General features: G+C 52.3%; 1 protein-coding gene and 1 long non-coding RNA gene across 2 annotated transcripts in view; both read right to left on the reverse strand.

The window, feature by feature from the left end:
- Positions 1-1,767: 1,767 nt before the first annotated feature.
- Positions 1,768-4,050, reverse strand: LOC138846160 (uncharacterized). The gene is made up of 2 exons (XR_011383565.1): positions 3,874-4,050; positions 1,768-3,636 (listed from the first exon to the last, which is right to left on the reverse strand). It is a non-coding gene; the product is annotated as an uncharacterized lncRNA (long non-coding RNA).
- A 634-nt stretch (positions 4,051-4,684) lies between these two features.
- Positions 4,685-19,606, reverse strand: part of HEATR6 (HEAT repeat containing 6) — a 37,360-nt gene continuing 22,438 nt past the window's right edge. The window contains exons 11-20 of the mRNA XM_002719074.5: positions 18,808-18,907; positions 16,129-16,484; positions 15,255-15,377; positions 14,849-14,935; positions 11,998-12,132; positions 10,865-10,987; positions 10,076-10,200; positions 9,149-9,245; positions 8,134-8,338; positions 4,685-5,958 (exon numbers count right to left, since the gene is read on the reverse strand). Of these exons, the coding sequence (XP_002719120.2) occupies positions 5,387-5,958; positions 8,134-8,338; positions 9,149-9,245; positions 10,076-10,200; positions 10,865-10,987; positions 11,998-12,132; positions 14,849-14,935; positions 15,255-15,377; positions 16,129-16,484; positions 18,808-18,907 (1,923 nt within the window). The 3' untranslated portion in view covers positions 4,685-5,386. The remainder of the gene's footprint in view (positions 5,959-8,133; positions 8,339-9,148; positions 9,246-10,075; positions 10,201-10,864; positions 10,988-11,997; positions 12,133-14,848; positions 14,936-15,254; positions 15,378-16,128; positions 16,485-18,807; positions 18,908-19,606) is intronic.

Here is a 19,606-nt window from a genome sequence, read left to right on the forward strand (position 1 = left end):
GACAGGGAAGGGAAAGCTGATGGTGAGCGGCACCTTTTCAAGCCAGCACCGCCGTGGGCGACGGAGCGGAGCGTGATGCTAACTGGGACCCCCGCCTTGGACTCTGCCACCGGCTCCCCTCTCCACCTCATGGCCCTCGGGTCCCTGAGATGCTCTGCACTGGTGCCTCATCTAGTCCCTCCCCCAGCTCGCTGACTGGCGTCCCGGCTCCTCCCCCTCCCAGGCACTGGGACCCCTCACACTGTCCCCTCAGGCTCCTGGCCCGCAGCTGTCCACCTGTTTCAGACACTGCTCCACAATTCACTAAGCCAGGCTCATCTCCCACGTGAGGGCAGTGATGACGACACAATGCAGCAGCGGGGAGGGTTCGAGGCTAAGAGACGCAAGAAGAGCTAACTGGACGCCGAGGAAGCAGACAGAAAGGCCCAGAATCAGCCCCAGGGACTCCCAGCGAGCGGAGGACCGGGTGGCAGGGTCACAGGAGGGCTGCGTGCCTTGGGAGCTCCCGCAACCTCCACTGGGCGTCCAGGGTGACAGCTGTGGTCAGTAAGAAGACCTGTGCCGACTCCACAAAACGCTTCCCCCTCTTCAACAGGGAGTGCGTGTTTGGAAGCCAGCTCGCAGCTCTCCGCAGCAGTCGGCGGGCAGTCCTTTCTGGCCCCGTCTGGTTGGTCACCTGGCTACGGAACTTTCTGTTGCAAAGTTAAAGTTGGGGACTACGATGACAAGAGCAGTGAGAGCAGGTGGCGGGGCAGAGATGGAACGAGGAGGCATGGGAAAGCCGGGGGGGGGGGGGGCGGTTGGCGGAGGCCTTCGGAAGTCAGGACGTCCCATCTCCGAGAGACCCCCAGCAACGAGGGACTGGTTAGATCACCAGCAGGCAGCAAAATATACCGGGCTCAACAGCAGGGTGGCCTCATGCACGCAGCCACGCGCGGCATGGGAAGTCTGGTGCAACACACGGAAGCTTTCCTGCGGCCCTGTCAGGGCGGCGAGGCAGCCGACGCGGCCGATTTGCTTCCACGCTGTGGAAAAACAACTCCTTATGTATACGGTTAGTCTCCAGTGGCTGTAATAGTGACAGGATTCAGACGCTTCGGTAAAAGTGGGAACGCAGCTGGGAGGAGCAGCGCCGCCACACAAGCCCAGGTGACCCTGGAAGCCCCCTGTCCCCGCCGTCCCAGCTCAGCGGTCAGCGCTTGCTCAGGATCCGCTTCCACGTCCGCTGCCTGCCGTCCCCCTGCTGTATCCAGCGCAGCTGGCGCCGCCGTGGGCGGCCGCGGGCGGCCCCTGGCGCCGTGTTGGAGCTCGCTGGCTCACAGGAGCACAGTTGGCGGCCGGTGCGTGCTGCGTGTTTCTCGCAGGTGCTGGGGGGGGAGGTGCAGCAGCCGGCAGCTGGCGCTCATTTGCTCATCTCGGAGCCGTGGGGCTCAGAGTGTGCCGTAATGACAATCACCGGGGCAGACTGCACAACGCCCCAGAGGAGCACGGGCACAGCCCAGGCCCCCGCGCTCGAGGCACCTGCTCGGCAGGACGCGTTCACGTTCCTCCGGGGGACTTCAGCCTCAGCCCGGCTTAAGAAACGACGTTTCTAACGCCAGCCACCTGCTACCCGACCCCAGAAACGGCGCCCGAGGCTCAGGACCTTGCGTTCTCTGTCTCCCTCTGCTGGCCATTCCCCCACATTGCTATACTTTACCGGTACAATTTAGTTATCCACGAACTGTTTCTTGTGCTGTTTACCAAAAGAATCAGAATCAGAATCAAAAGTTGACAATTTTAAGTAATCAGAGTACCTACATATTCTGTTCTTGATCGTGATAGGGTGAGTATGAGAGTTTAAAATGCTTTAGGATAGTACAACTAGGAATTTTTGCTGTTCTTGGCAACTAAAAAGCAGCTGATAATTGTTATTACCATTATAATTAAGTCTAACCATTCAAAACTGTATTTAATTCTACCTTATCTGGCACACTGTTGGCTATGGGTGGCCAATGGAGAAAAGACACGGGCAGGCTTCCAAATGTTCACGGACAATTCAACTAATTCCCTTTTTGTGTGACCTTTGTGGAAGCTCTCGTACCTTCCTGATGCTGCCCCGTCTCACCCCAATCCCAGGAAACCACTGATTTCCCCCGACTCCTGCAGTGTCGACCTTCCCACGTCCGTCAGTGGAATCACACGCTATGCCCCCTCTGAGCGTCGTTTGTCTCCACGGATTTCCTTCCTTCGGCTTGTCTTCAGTTTATTGTGCCCTTATTTTTCCTAGTTGGAAGGTGAAGTTGATTGGAGATTTCCCACTTGCCTAAATAAGCACCAGTTGCCCTAAATCTCTGTCTAGGCCTTGCTTTACCTGCAGCTATACATTCTGATATCTGTTCATTTTTGTTCAAAGTATTGTCGGCACTGGTGCTGCGGTGCAGATTAAGCTGCCGTCTGCAGCGCTGGCATCCCATATGGGCGCCACTTCGAATCCCAGCCGCTCCACTTCTGATCCAACTCCCTGCTAATGCGCCTGGGGAAGCAGTGGAAGTGGCCCAAGTGCTTGGGCCCCCACACCCATGTGGGAGACCTGGAGGAAGCTCCTGGCTCCTGGCTCCTGGCTTTGGCTGGCCCAGCCCTGGCTATTGTGGCCATCTGGGGAGTGAACCAATGGATGGAAGCTCTCTCAGTCTCTCTCCCGAACTCTGCCTTTCCAATAAGTTAATTAAAAATATCTTCAAATTTCTCATGTTTTCATTTCTTTTGAAATTTCTGCTTTGACCCATTGATCACTGAGAAGTATGTTCTTTAATTTCCATGTATTTAGCGATTTTCCGGTTACGAGTCCCGGTTTACCTCCACTGTGATCAGAGACCATACTTTCTATGGCATCAGTTCCTTTGCATTTGCTGCAGTTACGACCCAGCACCTGCACATCTGTTCTGTGGATCACGGGGAACGGATACTCAGGTCTCCGGCTCTAACTGCTGGCTCGCCCCCCTCAGTTCGGTTCTGGCAGGCTCTGCTCCCTGTGTTTTGAAGCCCTGCTGCTGCAGACAGATAGTTACAAGCGCCCTGTGTTCTTTGCGAATCACCTGTGTTATCACTGCGGAGGGTCCCTGTCTAGCCCTGGCAAGTTTCTTTGCGGTGAAGTCTCTTGTCTGATACTATTACAGCCACTGCAGCTCTCCTGTCGTAAGCATCCGCAGGGTTCCACTTGCTCCATAGTCCCAGCAGGACACCTGCTCCCTGGGAACTAGGGAAGTGGGTAGGCGCGGGCAGGCTGCTTCTCCTGGTTGCGCTCAGGAAAGGTTAAGCCGACGCGTGCTGCCTCACAGCCCTGCCGGTCACCTACGCCGAGGACCCCTCCTCCAGAATGTTCCTTTCATACCAAACGCAAGCTCAGAACGCGGCGTTCTGAATCGGGCTCCTGATCGAGCCTGGCTGTGGCTTCTGTCCTGAGGGCCCCAGCCCAGGGCTGTACTGCCCCCTGCTGTTCGGCCGCGATGCTTCTGTGTCAGGAGAATCAGCGGCCCATCAGGACGAATGCCTGGAGCCATTCCTACTGCAGCTTGTCACCGTGCTCAAACCCTGGCTCCTTCCCTTTAGACGAACACCAACATTTCTTCTGGGACCAGGAAACCCTTCTAGAAGCTAGAGGTTGAAACAGAAATGAGTGAGATCTTTTTCTAGCAAGGGCTAAGAGCGGATCATCATGTGAAACCAGTAGAGGCCATTTCACCAACATTTATCAGACACCTAGCAGGGAAAGCTCAAAGGACCAGAGCTCAAAGGACTGTGGCTCCTACGAAAATCCAAGTTCAGCAGCTGCAACCAAGAATGTGGTCAAGAGACGGTGGCTCTGAGATTCGAGAGGAGTCAAGCACCTACCTGTCAGGTCAGGACAGGTCCAGCTGGCCGCCTGGGCCCTCTCACAACTCCGATTCAGAATCACCTCCGAGAGCAGGTGCACAGCATGGCCTGCGTGCGTGTTTCCATGGCGCTGCAGGTCCTCTGGAGACTGGGATTCCACCGTGGGACCCGAAGAGACGGCTTCTCTGAGCACTCTTCCCCAGTCGCTGCGCAGCGACCGACAACGGAGAACAAGGAGCAACTTAGGGGCAAAAGAGAACAACTGGCGACACACAGTTTAACACCTTTAAATATGTGGTTTACACAAAAAACTCATCACCCCAATATTCTCTGCGTCTTCTCATTCACTCCGCAAGTGTGAATATTTTAATTCCTTCTTTATATCCCTAAATTCCCAACTGAACTCAATCTCAGTCAGTGATCGAGACAAAGGTGAATTTTAAATGTAAATAACTCAGTGAGGAATTACTTTCATAATTACCTGTTGTCAAAATGTAACTTAAAAACCTCTTTCTTTGTAACCATCCAATTTAGACAAAGACTCCTTCGTTCAAGGCACAAAGTTAAAAGGTGGCAGAACAGCCACAAACGTGTTTGCTCAAGGGCTCTAGACAATGTCCGTGGAAGCAGAGGCTGTGGCCAGGACTTGTGGGGGGGCGTGGCGGGGCCTCACGCCAGCCTCTGGGGAGCTCAGGGCAGCAGCCGCTCACCAGCAAAGAGCAACTGGGTCAGTATCTCAGCGGCTGGGGCAGCCGTGCCTGCGCACATGGGCTGACCATCCGCTCCGCACGCAGCTTCCTGTGAGCACAGCTGAACAACACACAAGATGTGGAACATTTTCACAGTAGTTTATTATAAAAGAAAAACAAGTCCTGAAGACATAAGAAACAACACTCTAATTCCTAAGTCGTTTTTTTTGTTTTGTTTTGTTTTGACAGGCAGAGTGGACAGTGAGAGAGAGAGACAGAGAGAAAGGTCTTCCTTTGCCGTTGGTTCACCCTCCAATGGCCGCTGTGGCCGGTGCACCGCGCTGATCCGAAGCCAGGAGCCAGGTACTTCTCCTGGTCTCCCATGGGGTGCAGGGCCCAAGCACTTGGGCCATCCTCCACTGCACTCCCTGGCCACAGCAGAGAGCTGGCCTGGAAGAGGGGCAACCGGGACAGAATCCGGCGCCCCGACCGGGACTAGAACCCGGTGTGCCGGCGCTGCAAGGCGGAGGATTAGCCTAGTGAGCCGCGGCGCTGGCCATTTTTGTTTTTTTATTTTCGGAAACTAAGCAGCCCCGACAAGCTCCCAGCCCATGCCGACGCTTCGGCTGCTGCCGGCCCCACATGGAGGTCCCGACGGCCCCGACTGTGGTCAATGCACTCTCTGAAGTGGACGAGTCCTCTGCGAAAAATTTAAATAGGCTCCAACTCCTTCTAAACAAACAGGATGTGGACTGTTTCTGCCCTAAGATCAAATCCCACAAATCTACACTCAAGCCTGGGTCTTCGATCACCACACTGATGTCAGGAAGACTCGGGGGGTTTCACTGCTGTGTTGACTCGAGGAGGGCCTCGTGGCATCCGGCTTCGTCCAGATAAACGGTCAGGGTGTCTTCTAAGAAGCCCGCGACCGCCCTTGTGGCTGTGTCTCCGGCCGCAGCCTGGACGCAGTCTATGTGCCGCAGGGCCATTCTGACCATTTCGTCTCTTTCCTGTGGGCTGTGGGCCGCGCTGGGGTCCTCCCCCTGCGGACCCGATTTTAGAAACTGGAGGACATAGGATTGGATCATATCTCCGTTCAGTTCCAGGGTGTCCCTGATGCGGGGCAGGTCCGAGGCCCTGGCCAAGCTCAAGAGGTGGATGAGCGCCTGGCAGATCTGGGTCCGCAGGCTGGCACAGTACTTGAACTCCAGGAAGTCTGTGGTGTCCTCGCTCCTCTGCAAGGCAGTGACCAGCGCGCCCCAGATGCGGGCGTACTGCTCCTCGGACCCGTAGCGCTCTCTCTTGCTCGGGGTGGAGAGGGCGGCGGCCGACCTGATGCGCACTTTGAAGTTCTTGCACGACGTCACCACTGATGTCAGCGCGTTGTAGGCTTGGGAGGTCCACGGGGCGGTGCCTAGGAACAACCCACAGTGGTGAACACAGAGGAAGGCTCAGAGAGGGGCGAGGGGGGCAGGGGAGGCCCATTCGCTAGCACCCACGCAGCCGTCTTGAGTGTAACTTCACTCCCAACAATCCTGTCGGCTCAGGCCGCTGAGTGACGGCTCCTAGCTAAGTGGCTGAGGAGCAACCTCCGAACGTGCCTCTCTCTGGAGCAGCCTACCGTGTGCTGGGCCCTGCCACCCACACGGAGCTCAGAGACACCTCCAAGAACGGCTGCTTCTCGGGCAGGCGTGGGCCCCGGGGGTACGCTTGCTGAGAAGCAGGGACTCGACGGCGGCCCCTCCCCTTTCAGGTGGGCATTGCTGAGCAGTGTGCAGCCTGCACAACTGTGTGTGGCAGACCCCTGCAGGCTATCACAATATCTGCTCCGCCAGACTAACCTCCAGACGTTGCTCCGCCCACAGCAAGCCTTGTACTTTATTGCAGTGAAAATGGAACTTCTCGATTCAGGAATAAGATGCCCAGATTCCCTTCTTTTTTCCGTTCCTGCAGGCACAGGAACTCAGCCTGCTGTTTTCTCAGCACAGCTACCAGGGCCTGCCCTGTTCGGGGAATCCTCACTCCTCAGGATGCGCGACAGAGCGCAAGGCAGCTTCTCCAGCTCTCCCAGGCTCCTTCCGGCCCGGGGGCTACTGCCAATTACCCAAGGCTGCCGCGCAAGGTCCTGGTCTCACATTCTGCTCCTTCCGCCTTTGTGGTACCGAGAGCTGCCTCCTCGGAGGACAAGGAGGCCGCGATGCTACTTGGCCACCAGCTCTCGGCCGCCTGCCCTGCCCCACCCCAACACTGGGCGCCGAGCCAGAGTCCCCTAACTTGACGCATGTCCAGATGGTCTGCTCCGCTCCAGAGACACAACCTTAGGCTTGCAACCTTGTAGAGACACAGACCAGGCAGGCGCTGGCACGCACATGGCTGGCACGGGGTGGGGGCTCTGGTCCACACCTCCGCCGCCCTGAATGCTGTGTCAAGGGCCCCGCCATGCTGCAACTGGCCGCAGAGGCTCTCCTCACAGCAGCAGGGGCCCACTGGGCACTGGCCTCCGGCTCCCCGCCCACGCCAGGTCTGCCCGCCCTTTATTTGTGGCTGTCGCACAGGTCTGCTAGAGGTAATTGAAAGCAGGGAGACCCCCCACTTATCATTCCACCCAGAGGCGGCTCATGTCCTTTCTGCCCGTTCCCTCCCCTGCCTCAGTGTGCGTAACATAAGAACGATCTTCCCACATTATCTAAAAGCCTTTGTAAACATAATTTTATTTACTTATTTTTAAATGTCTATGTATTTCGCCGGCGCCGCGGCTCACTAGGCTAATCCTCCGCCTTGCGGCGCCGGCACACCGGGTTCTAGTCCCGGTTGGGGTGCCAGATTCTGTCCTGGTCGCTCCTCTTCCAGGCCAGCTCTCTGCTGTGGCCAGGGAGTGCAGTGGAGGATGGCCCAAGTGCTTGGGCCCTGCACCCCATGGGAGACCAGGAAAAGCACCTGGCTCCTGGCTCCTGCCATCGGATCAGCGCGGTGTGCCGGCCGCAGCGGCCATTGGAGGGTGAACCAACGGCAAAGGAAGACCTTTCTCTCTGTCTCTCTCTCTCACTGTCCACTCTGCCTGTCAAAAAAAAAAAAAAAAAAAAAACAAACAAACAAAACAAAAATGTCTATGTATTTCACTTTACTGCACAGTGACAGACAGAAAGACCTTCCACCTGCTGGTTCACTGCCCCACTTCCACAGCAGCCAGGGCCGGGCCAGGATGACGCCGGAGCCTGGAACTCAGAGCTCGCCCGAGGCTCTCAGGGGAGCAGCAGAGAGCGAAGCACTGGAGCTACCAGCTGCCGCCTCCCAGGATGTGCGTGAGCAGGGGCGAGACGGAGGTCAGCAGTGTGGCGAGGACTCGGACCAAACACTGCAGTGTGCGATGCAGGGGTCCCACGTGGTGGCTTAACCCCTGCGCCAGACACCCAGCCCCGTAAATGTAACTTCACACGGCTAAACGTGTGCGATGAGTTCTCCCACCTCCCCTAGACCTGGGTTCCCGTCCGTTTTCTTCCCTGTCTGACGCTGAGACAAACATCTGTGCCAACAGCGTGCATGCTGACCAAAGAGGGCTTCCACCAGGCAGGCCTGGGAGATTCCTTACCTAGCGGGAGGGCAGGGTTTTTAAATACATTCCCCAGTGCATAACAAGCGTTCCAGCGGACCTTCATGGCAGCCTCCGTCAGAACAGTAGAAATCAGAGCCTGGAGAGACTCCTCAATGATTTCAGCGAATCTGGGTTTTTCTATGTGAGAGGGCTGTAGAAAATGAAGCAGGTTTCCAAGGGCCCGGACTGCGCTGCTTTTGACCTGGAAGAAACGTAAACGTCTCAGAATCTACGTTCCAAAGAGATGTTCAGAAAGCGTAACGTCAGCTTTAGAAAACCCAGTCTCAAAGCAAGAGCGCTAAGGAATCTGCAACCTGTAAACACGCAGCTCTCTGGAGCGCCGCAAGGTCTACGCCGTCAGACAGCTGGGTTCTAGAGCTCCTCTCCATAGTGACTTCCTTGTGTTTTGTAAGATCTGTTTATTTATTTATTTGAAAGGCAGAGTGACAGAGAGAGAGGAAGAGACAGAGAGATCTTCCATCCACTGGCTCATTCTGTAAACGGCTGCAACAGCCAGGGCTGGGCCAGGCACGCCATCTGCTCTCCTGCACGGGTGGCAGGGGCCTAAGTACTTAGGCCATCATCCGCTGCTTGCCGGGTACACTAGCAGGGGAGCTGGATGAGAAGCCGAGTAACTGGGACTTGAGCTGGCACCCGGTATCCCGAGTGGAGGCTTAACCCACTGTACCCAATGCCTGGCCTGGGTCGTCCAAGACAGCGGCTGCTCATTTTTTGGACTTGCCAATTCTACTTAAGAGACTGTTTCAGAAAAAAAACAACAACAACAACAACAACTACTAGTAAAACAAGTATGAGTATTTCACCTAACATTATATTTCCCATGAGCTAGGCGATGCTGTACGCTGAGCATCCCGTCACTCTGCTGTGAGCAGGGGTTCGCGGGGTAGACAGTCTGAGGAATCCCACAGCACCCCGCGTGCGCAGCTGTTTCCCCCACGTGCTATGCACGGAGGTATCTACCGAGAATGACCGGCTTTCGTGGCGAGTCTACCTTGTCTTTGTCCTTGGATGCGTCTATGGCCGCTCGCAGCATTTTCAAGAGCAGAAGACCCGAGAACTCCTCCTGGAAACTTGGGTCTGGCGCTTCCCTGATCCAGCCAAAGCAGGCAAGGTAAGTAAGAGGCAAAATCCACTCAAACACATAGATGTGTGAAAATACACAGGTATAGTAAACTACATGCATTTAGCGTAACTATAAAGACTTTCGCAGAACTTCAACAAACCTGTTCACATTATACCGAGAACGCAGAGTACGTATCTTTCGACTCAGTAGTTCCACGTCTAAGAGTACATTCAAAAAGAGTCTCTCAAAGTGGAGATTTCACACACAGAAGTGCCCACTGTATACAGATGCCTACAAGCCTAAGGCCTAAAGGTTCAGTGACCTGGGGATGTTTGATAATCCCACCGTGGTGACTGTAATAATAAGGATTTATGACAAAAGCCAGAGACTGCACACCCACATTTCTTACGTCACTTACGTGGAATCAAGTGACAAAGAGCAGGACAGCTGTGTGTGAGGACATTACCTCTGGGGAGGGGAACTGAGTAGTCAGGGGAAGACCAGACAGGCTTCACACGGACACCTCTGCACTAGCTCCATCTGTTTCTAACCCGTGGATAACATGCTTTACAAATACGCAACCTTATTTCAAAAGGAGAGCAACCCATTCCTAAGGTTTTAGATTTCAACTTTTGTAGTTTCTGTAACGTGGATCTGTTACTTATATCAGCATACAGTATTTTTCTACATATATCTCTTAACATATACTCCCACTAGATATTAACAGTAGTTTATTAATCTTATTACTTGAAGGCCTATAAACCAAAACAAAGCCGGAATACTGCACGCATCACAGACAGCTTCTTAGGACATCAGCCCCAGAAGCCCCGAGGAGTAACAGGCTGAGTCACCTACATGTTGACAATCAGAGTGTCGGTCAGGTTGCCCAGGGACCAGGCTGCTTTGGCTCGGACATTCAGAGACTTGTCTTGAAGGGACATCAGGATTGCGTTTGCTGTGTCTGCAACAAATATGACATCCTACAAGACAGGCAAAACCAAATACCACAGTTACTATAGGAGTGCACCCTACTACTTTGAAATTCCTTTTCAAGATACTTCTAAGCCTTGGCCACAAACTTCAATTTGGAAATAAAAATTCATTTACTCAGTCAATATAGTATTCTTCTCACACATTCCAATTTGGACCCTCAATAAAATCCCAGGGGGACTCTCCCACGATACTGGTGTGTAACGCGACACTGCAGAAGCCTGGGATTCCGCTCCTGGCCTGGGCTACTCAGCTATGGATTTTGTGCCGGGTCGATTTCCACTCAGGAAACCATGTTCTGACGGGGAAATGCGTTTCCCAAACACATCCTGTTCGCTACGTGCCCTTGAGAGAGAGAATGTCTCAGGAGTGAGGGAGAGCCCCTCTTCCTTCTTACTACCAACCGCCAGCTCCCCCGGTCCTGCTCTCCATGGCAATGCTTCGTCACCGGGACTCAAGCACACACGGACGCAAGCCTGCGCTGCGCACCTGGGCAGCGAGCTGTGAGCCGACTTTAGGGGCGACGAAGGCAAGCAGATTATAAAGCGGTTCAGTTCGCTTTCCTGTCCCCCCTCAGAGGGGCTCTACATTCACAGAAACAGCGGTGCCACAGGCGAGAAGGGGCCCGGCGGAGGTCACGGCGCGTGGTCTGACCTGTCGGAGGCAGGGAAACAGCACGTAGACGCCCAGGGCCCGCGAGGTGGCGGCTTTCACCAAGCGGTTCTTGCTGTCATTCAGCCCGAGCAGCACGGTGACGCACAGCATCTGCCTGTCGCTCTGCAACGAGAGGGTGAGCCAGGGCCGTGGGCGGAGGAAACCGCGAGCTGAGGGCTTCCACCTGTCACTGACACCGCTGTGGCAGCCTCAATGCGGGCGCTGATGGCACCGTGGCTTTGGGCCTATCCTGGAGAAGAGCAGATGTATCCCGGGCCCAGTGACTGACTGAGTGTCCGTGCGGTGCAAGGCGCGACGGCGTCTCATCACATTCAGTCTCCACAACCGCGTGAAATAACTCACTCTCCTACTCCACCCAGGCTGCCCTCTTTACAGAAGCTACGTCACACAAAGAAGGGCAGATGCCAAGGCCACTGGGGACTGAAGGAAGGCAGCAACGTGAGCTCGGCTGTGGTCTGAGCGCTGTGTCCTCCAAGATCCCATGATGCTGGGGGGCAGGGGGTGAGGTCACGGGGGCAGAGCCCTCAGGAATGAATTAGTGCCTCGAGAGAAGAGGCCCCAGAGAGCTGCCCTGCCCCGGCCACAGGTGGGGACACAGCAGAAGGCGCCATCCCTGAACCAGAAAGCCCCTTGCCGCACACCCAAGTTGCTGGTGCCCTGATCCTGGACTTCCAGGCTCTAGGACAACAAGAAACGAAATTCTGTTGTTGAGAAACCGCCCGACCCAAACAGGCTAAGACAAACACCCGCCATGCTGCACACCAAATCCAGGTATTTTCACACGCGTTATGTTATTCCCACTTGCTGCCCACCTGAGAGAGGACAGTGTGAGGTTTACAAGAAAGTCAGGGAGCTAGAGGAGCGGGTCAGGAGTGAGAGCTGGGGTCTGGACCCAGGTCTTGTTCACTGTGGGTACGCCTCTGCCTTGCACGCCTCTCACACACTCACCTCTCCCGCCGACCTTCCACGGCGCAGGCAGCGTCTGCTTTACGTCTCCCCCAGCGCCCTCCCCCACTCAAGCAGAAGCAGCGCCTTTCCTGAGAGATGCTGTCCCAAAGAAACAGAATCAGACTCAGGTGCACCAGTTCGGGTGGGAAGGCCCTCCAGGTTACCGGCAGACAGCTGAAGGCCTCAGGCAAGATGGAGGACAGGGCGTCGCAGGCGCTCGCCTGGAGGGTGGGGTGCTCCAAGTTCTGCAGGGCTCTGGGTAAGGGGCCGTTCAGCATCATGGTCCAGAACATCACCACCTGGAACGCAGGCACAGTTACCGCTGCAGCCAGCGTGCAGCCAGGCCTCCCACGAAGGACCGCAATAACGGGCTACTTCCCCTCCCAGCAGCGGCTTTCTCTAAATGCTTTCCACGGTTATGCCTCCACGGTGATAAAAGGACTTCAGAAAGAACCAGCTGAATCCTCCGCCTCGATTAGGAGGCTACAGTCTAATGAAGTGACGCACAACAGTAACAACAGCGAGGATGATGATGACGACAGTGACAGTGACAGCAGTCGTGGCGAGTTTTTCAGAGAGCTTGTCGCACACCAGACATTATTCTAAGTGCTTGACAACTCCCATCAACTCAGGCAGAGTCAGAGAGCTCACGTCTACTGGTTTATTCCCAAATGCCTGTGATGGTTGCGACTGGGTCAGGCAGCAACTAGGAGCCAGGAACTCAATCCAGGCCTCCCAAGTGGGTGGCAGGAACCCAACGACCTCAGCCATCACCCACTGCCTCCCAAGGTCTGTACTGGCAGGGGGCCGGACGAGGGAGCCAGAGCTCGGACTTCAACCCAAGCACTTGCTATAGGACGCAGGTGTTCTAACTGGTGGCTTCACCACCAGGCTAAATGCCCACTTCATCACCAACACATGTCAGTCCTCAGCAGGGCTAAACGAAGTCTCGATCATTATTCCCATTTTCCCACAAGGAAACTGAGCCATGGAGAGACAACCTGAGTAGCGCTCGCTAACCGGCCCTAGGGGTCAAGGGGCGCTCAGTAACTGCTATTCAGCTGGGGCTCTTCTACCCTGGTCCCACGGGGGCGTAAGCACCACGGTCTCGGAACAGCCAGGGGCTGTGTGCCTGAGTCCAAGCAGCACAGGATCCAGAGCAGAGCCGGGGGTGGGTCCTTCAGCTGCCGCTTCCCACCTTGTAACCTTGGTTCCTAAGCACCGTTTCCTTCTCAAGAAAAAAAGGGAAGAACCGGCCTACATTGCAGTCTGTGTGATAATAAGCCTGTGCGATAATACGTGTGTGACGTTCCAAGCACAAGGACGGACACACGGCAGACACTCAAATTGGGCAGGAGGTTCTGTTCTAAGCACGCGGAAGAATTATCTCATCCTAAAATCCCTAAGGCACACTCCTGAACAGTGCCTTTCCCATGCTTTTTAAAAAGTCAGGGATTTCACTTTCATTTGCAAATCTGTGGTTTTGTATTTCCAGTTTGTCTTGCAAGTACTTAGTGCTACGTTTGCTTTGTGTGTGTGGTTTTTTTGTTTGTTTGTTTGTTTTTTTGAAGGCAGAGAGACAGTGAGGCCAAGGCCAAAGCTGGGAGCCGGCAACTCAATCCAGATCTCCCACGTGGCTGGCAGGAAGCAAAGTACTTGAAAGGCAGAGTTGAGAGAGAGGGAGAGGCAGTTACAGATAGAGCAATCTTCCATCCACTGCTTTACTCCCCAAATGGCCGCAATGGCCAGGGCTGGGCCAGGCTGAAGTCAGGAGCCAGGAGCTTTTTCCAGGTCTCCCATGTGGGTGCAGGGACCTAAGCACACGAGCCATCTTCCACTGCTTTCCCACGTGCCTTAGAAGGGAGCTGGATTAGAAGTGGAGCAGCCAAGACTCGAACCAGCACCCATATGGAAGGCCGGCACTGCAGGTGGCAGCTTAATCCACTACGCCACAGCTCCAGCCCCAGGGTTAGACATTTTTAATCCACTGCAAGGATGATAGAAATTATGGAGGGGGAAAAGAAAAGAGGATATGAGAGAGACAGCAGAGGGAAAACATCACCAACACTGAGTTGCCTTTGCTCCTGGCACTAAGCAGAAGCGTTTCCTGGTGGGTTCATGTGCCCCTCATTCAAGGAAGAAGCACAGTGTAGAGGCAACAGAAACAACTTGGGATCACAGGAGGCGGGAACTTCACAGGACAGGGAGGCAAGGGAATGAACAACACAGAGCACATACCGCGTGCCAGCATCTCTACATTCATTCAAGTTCCCAACAGCCTGGTGAGGTAAGGATTATTGTCCCTCTCTAAATTCAGGAACGCGCTCACAACCACACATCGTTAGGGGAGGCTTCCTCCACTGGACCCTAGGCATCCTGATTCAAATCTCCGGCTCTTCCCACCAGGTGGCCTGAGCAAACAAACCCAGTTCTGGGCTGAAGAAATACTGGATTTACCACTGCTGCGCATGATCCGACTACATACTAACATGCAAATAAAACATATTCTTATTGATTTCATGTCATCTTAGATTATAAGCCATTATTTTTGACACTGAAAGAAACCATCTACTCCATTTTATCACTGAGTCTCAAAACAGAAGCACCTGGTAAAGCCGTGGAAGATGGCCAAGTGCCAAGTGCTTGGGCCCTGCCACCCATGTGGGAGACCTGGAGGAGGCTCCTGCGGCCCGGCCCAGCGCTGGCTGTTGAGGCCATCTGGTGAGTGAACCAGTATATGGAAGCTCTCTGTCTCCCCTCTTCTCTCCTTCAAAATAAATAAATAAATCTTCAAATAGAAAAAGAAGCACCTGGCTCCTGGCTCCTGCCATCGGATCAGCGCGGTGCGCCGGCCACGGCGGCCATTGGAGGGTGAACCAACGGCAAAGGAAGACCTTTCTCTCTCTCTCTCTCTCTCTCCCTGTCTACTCTGCCTGTCAAAAAAAAAAAAAAAAAAAAGAAAGAAAGAAAGAAAGAAAAAAGAAAAAGAAAACTATGAACTAAACATTCACTTACCAAGAAGACTGGGACCCTCTGGTCGGGTTCTGTCGTCGAATCTGGCTTATACTGTTGGATTATGCCTGTACCCAGTTCTTCCAGAAGCTGCCAAAATAAAACAAGTAATTATCAAAATCAATCATCAGAACAACAGAGATTATAAGGCATTTCTGTTTGGAGTTCACCTCAAATCAGGAGGAAAAATACCTTCCAACTGCTTTCTTTCTTTTCTCAGAACTTTTAAAACAGAGACATTCTTTCAAGAAGTAAAATCAACAGCTACCAAATCCATTCTTTGGGTTTATATGTAAAGCTGAAACTAGAGGAATGTACGTCTTCCTTCCCTGGTCAGAAACCATGGCTGTGCAGCAAAGCGAACGCTATTAAGTAAAGAGAAAAAGCACACGGCTCTAACAGAAATTACCTTTGCTCCGTGAAGCTGAACAGATGGGTCTGCTTCTGCCATGCACTTGCAAATCACCTCTCCGAGCTCCATCAAGTAGACCTGAGCCACTGAAAAGTAACCCCTTGCCAGATGAGCCAGCACCTGCAGAGAGAGCAGAGAACCAGCCGGAGACCCGAATGCGAGGCTGAGGTACCCAGACGAGGGTTTCAGTGTCTCGGAAATCACTCACACGTAACCAGGGGCTGCACACCGCTCTGCAGGACCTGAAGAACCATGACCTCTATTTCACATGTATCGTGGAACTTCAGTGTTTCAAGGCTGATGATTACTTTCCATTACTATTATCAGAAAATAGCTGTGTAAGGGGGTGTTAAATTTCACAGCTGGAGAGGCTAAAAGACTGGGCAGTGCGCCCAGATAGTCACTAGCACACTCCAGGACCCGGCCTTTACCTTAGGCCCTACCTGAGGAGAGAGAAAAGGAAACACTTCTCCCTAGGGTGGTTCTCTTCCTTCGAAGCAGTGATTACTTTGTTTCTTTAAGCAGATACAAGACCATGGGGAAGTTTATAGAGAATTAAGCATTTAATATTAAGTTGCAGGAATCATGGATTGCAGTTTCTTTCAGAATTGTCATACAGTCCAATCCCTCGCATCTGTCATGTACCTGAGCTGACGAAAATAGCTTGCAGCAAAGGAGCAGAAAGAAATGGATCTGGCATTTTGCAATCAAGGATTCCTTCCTCTCCAACCTCCCCCACACCAAAAAAAATCAATCACCCACCTCAAAAATACAACTCCCACCACCACCACTGCCACATGCCTGGCCCTCAGAACTACCCTGCAAGGAGGAATAATCGCTTCCATTTCAGAAAGGAAGAAGTGACCCCTACCTGCAAGGCCTCCAGTCGCATGGGGGACGGTTCATACATGCCCCCTGCGGCAAAGCCGGCACTGCTACCCAAACAGGAATCCTCCCTGGGCAGTACGATGGTGGAAATGCAAAGTCGGATGAGCCAGCAGGGCTCTGAAGACCCCTGAGGGGAGCTAATCGATGCGTCTTCCAGCGAGGGTCCTGTGGGGGCTTTCTTCCACCAGTCAGGAGGGCTGAAGTGAGGCGTGGCTGAATTGCTATTGCTAAGTCCAGAAGAACAGGGCTGTTGTAGAAGGAGATGGACTTCAGGCAGAGGTGCATGAGTGGACACTATGGCTCCCAAGAGTGTGAGACTTGACACACGAACGTTCACATCTGATGAAGGAAACCAGAAGAGCCTATCACCACGGAATGGCTATCGTATGGATCTAACAGGAGTCCTTGTAGTCAGTTAAGAACTTAAATTCGATCCTTGTTTAAGCTGAAACTAATTAATCCTCTAGACTTAATTTCCAGTTATAGAAATACAGGGGACAGCACTGCAAATTGAAAACACAAGACGTTCTTTAAAAAACTGACTTGGCTTCTTCCAAAAATCAGTAACCTAGAAAAACTCGAGGAGACTACTGTGGACTTAAAAAGACAAATGACATAATTACTAAGAACAATGAACAAACATTGAGCCTAAAAAAAAAAAAAAAACACAACATTGAGCCCAGTAATTTAAAGAAAAGTGATTGTATCTGTGTGTGTGTTGGGGGCGCGTGTCCAGCTGTTCTAGCACCATTTGTTGAAAATAATCTCTCTGCTCCTTTGTCAAACATCAGTCAATAATTTTAATGTGGGCCTATTTCCGGGCTCTCTATTCTGTTCCACTGGTCTTTGTGTCTACACTTTTGCCAATGTCATACTTCCTAGTTTCACAGTAGATGTCAGTCCTTCAACTTTGTTCTTCTCTATCAATATGGTATTGGCCATTCTGGGCCTTTTGTCTCTCCATATCAACTTCAGAATCTGTTTGCTGCTATCTATGAAATAACTTACTGAGATTCTAACCGGGAGTGCTTTGAATCTGCAGAACAAATTAGGAAGACCTGACATTGGGTCTTCCTAGTTGTGAACACGGAGTATCTCTCCACTTTTTTTATTTCATTCATCAGAGTTTTATAGCTTTCTTCATATAAATACTGAATGTAATTTGTTAGGCTTTCACCTTAGTAGTTCAGGGTCTGAAGAGTGTAAGTTCCTGGAGGACACAGTCAGAAACTTGAGAGAGAACTCTGACACAATGCAGTCCTCTCAGAGGATAGCTGATGCAGCAGAGTGAGCAGAAGACAGGCTCTGGAGCCGTGGGCTGCTTTCCTCTTATTCCTGCCACTGATGTAATGAGGGACTTCGAGGCAAGTTTTATCTTTCTGGGTACCATTTTATACACTGGTGTAAGGAGCAGGTTGGACTTATTTACATATAATTATTTCATTTGAGCCTCATCAAAATCTTATGAAGTAGGTCCAACTCTCCCCATCAGAAGGAAACTGGGGTTCAGAGAAGCCAGGACTCTGAGATGACAGAGTGGACGTGGGCTGAGACCCCTGGATTGACTCCAGCCCCAGTGCACTTCCCGCAGCGGCATGGAAGAGAATCTACACTTCATTCGTTTTCTACGGCTCTGAATGGAAACAGCGCATCAGAATACAGTCTGATCTGAAAGCTTGCAAACAAAACAAACACCAACATCTAAGGGCAAATGTTTACAGCACACACGTGGCAGTAAGTCAAGAAATAACAAGGAATAAGAAGACCCTGTTGTTAGTGTGGACTTGAAATTCTGGGTTTCATTTCAACTTTAGAGGAGATAATATTAAAGATTTTAGGTTTGGGGCCGGTGTTGTGGTGTAGTGGGCAAAGCCGCTGCCTGTGACATTGGCATCCAATATGGGTGCCAGTTCGAGTCCCGGCTGCTCCAGTTCTGATCTGGCTCCTTGCTAATGGTCTGGGAAAGGCAGTGGAAGATGGCCAAAAGGTTTGGAACCCTGCTACCCACATGGGGGATCCAGATGAAGCTCGTGGCTTTGGCCTGGATGCTGTGGGCATCTGGGCCAGGCTGAAGCCAGGAGCTTTATCCAATCTCCCACATGGGCGCAGGGGCCCAAAAACTTGGGCCATCTTCTGCCACTTTTTCCAGGCCATCAAGCAGGAAGCTAAATTGGAAGTGGAACAGCTGGGACTCAGGAAGCTAAATTGGAAGTGGAACAGCTGGGACTCAAACAGGTGCCCATATGGGATGCTGGGGCTGCAGGTGGATGCTTAACCTTCTATATATCACAGCACTGGTCCTATCTAGCTTCTGTCTGTGCATCCACCCATGGACCCATCTGTCTTATACCTATGCCTAAAGGATATAAACTATTAGAACTTGAGGGAGGCCACCTATGCTTGGCTCAGTACTAATTCTACACGGATTCTAGGGTCCCTGCCCTGAAGCACTGAAGAGGAATTAACTTCACAACTAAATCTTCAGCTCACCTCCACTCACTAGGGCTTGAGGGTCAAAAGCAGAACTCAACAACAGTGGGTGTCCTTGAAAATTTGAGGAGGGCAGGTAAGATCTCATAAACCTCTCAAACTGCTCTGGGTGCTTTTTAAGACAGGCACACGATGGCTGTTAAGAAGTGATCAGTTTTAAACCACTACCAACCTTTGTGGCGGATGTAAGGCTTTATCTGGTTCCAGACTTTGGTCAGCAGGCTGAGTTTTAGGCGGTTGTAAGGTGCGTTTGATACTAAATTTGCAAGGCACTGTAAAACACACACACAAAAGCTCATCAACAGGCCAGAATAAGCCACAGCACAGAAACAGAGTTTTATATCATATAATTAATATGATATATTAATATGATATATTAATATGATATATTAATATAATATGATACATTTATTTGAAAATCAGTTCTTCTCGTCTGTTTCCTTTTAAGTAGCATTTGTATTCTTAATAGACAACTTAACACAAAAGATAAAGCCCCATGACAGCAGAGGGTATCTCATCGCCCCGTGACAGCAGGAAGTAGCTCTAAAGACACATCATCGTCCCTCTACCCCTCCTGGACTTTTTGGGGCTAGTGTAATCCCATACAACTCCTGCTTTATAAAAAACAAAAGGGGGGAATGTTAGTAAAATGGTGTAGTCTTATCTATGGTGTGATCTACACCCTGACACCATCCTAGGCTCTAACCTCTACTGCCATTGCTGGAAGCCAGGTGGCCACATGGCCCAACCATCGGTGTCAGCCCCACCCCCATCTAATGGGATTCGCTGCTCCCACTTCCCTGCCTGCCCCCAGCAAAGTTTTAAGAGGACCTGTTTCTGAACATGTGGCTCTCTGTCTCTTCTCCATCCTCTCCCTTTCCATCTCCTGATCTCTGTCCCTCTGTCTCTGTCTCTCTGTCAATCTCTCTCTTACTCTCCTTCTCCCTCTTTTCCTTCTTCACCCTTTCCCT

Source organism: Oryctolagus cuniculus, chromosome 17 (assembly GCF_964237555.1).
Source record: "Oryctolagus cuniculus chromosome 17, mOryCun1.1, whole genome shotgun sequence".
Classification (NCBI taxonomy): domain Eukaryota; kingdom Metazoa; phylum Chordata; class Mammalia; order Lagomorpha; family Leporidae; genus Oryctolagus; species Oryctolagus cuniculus.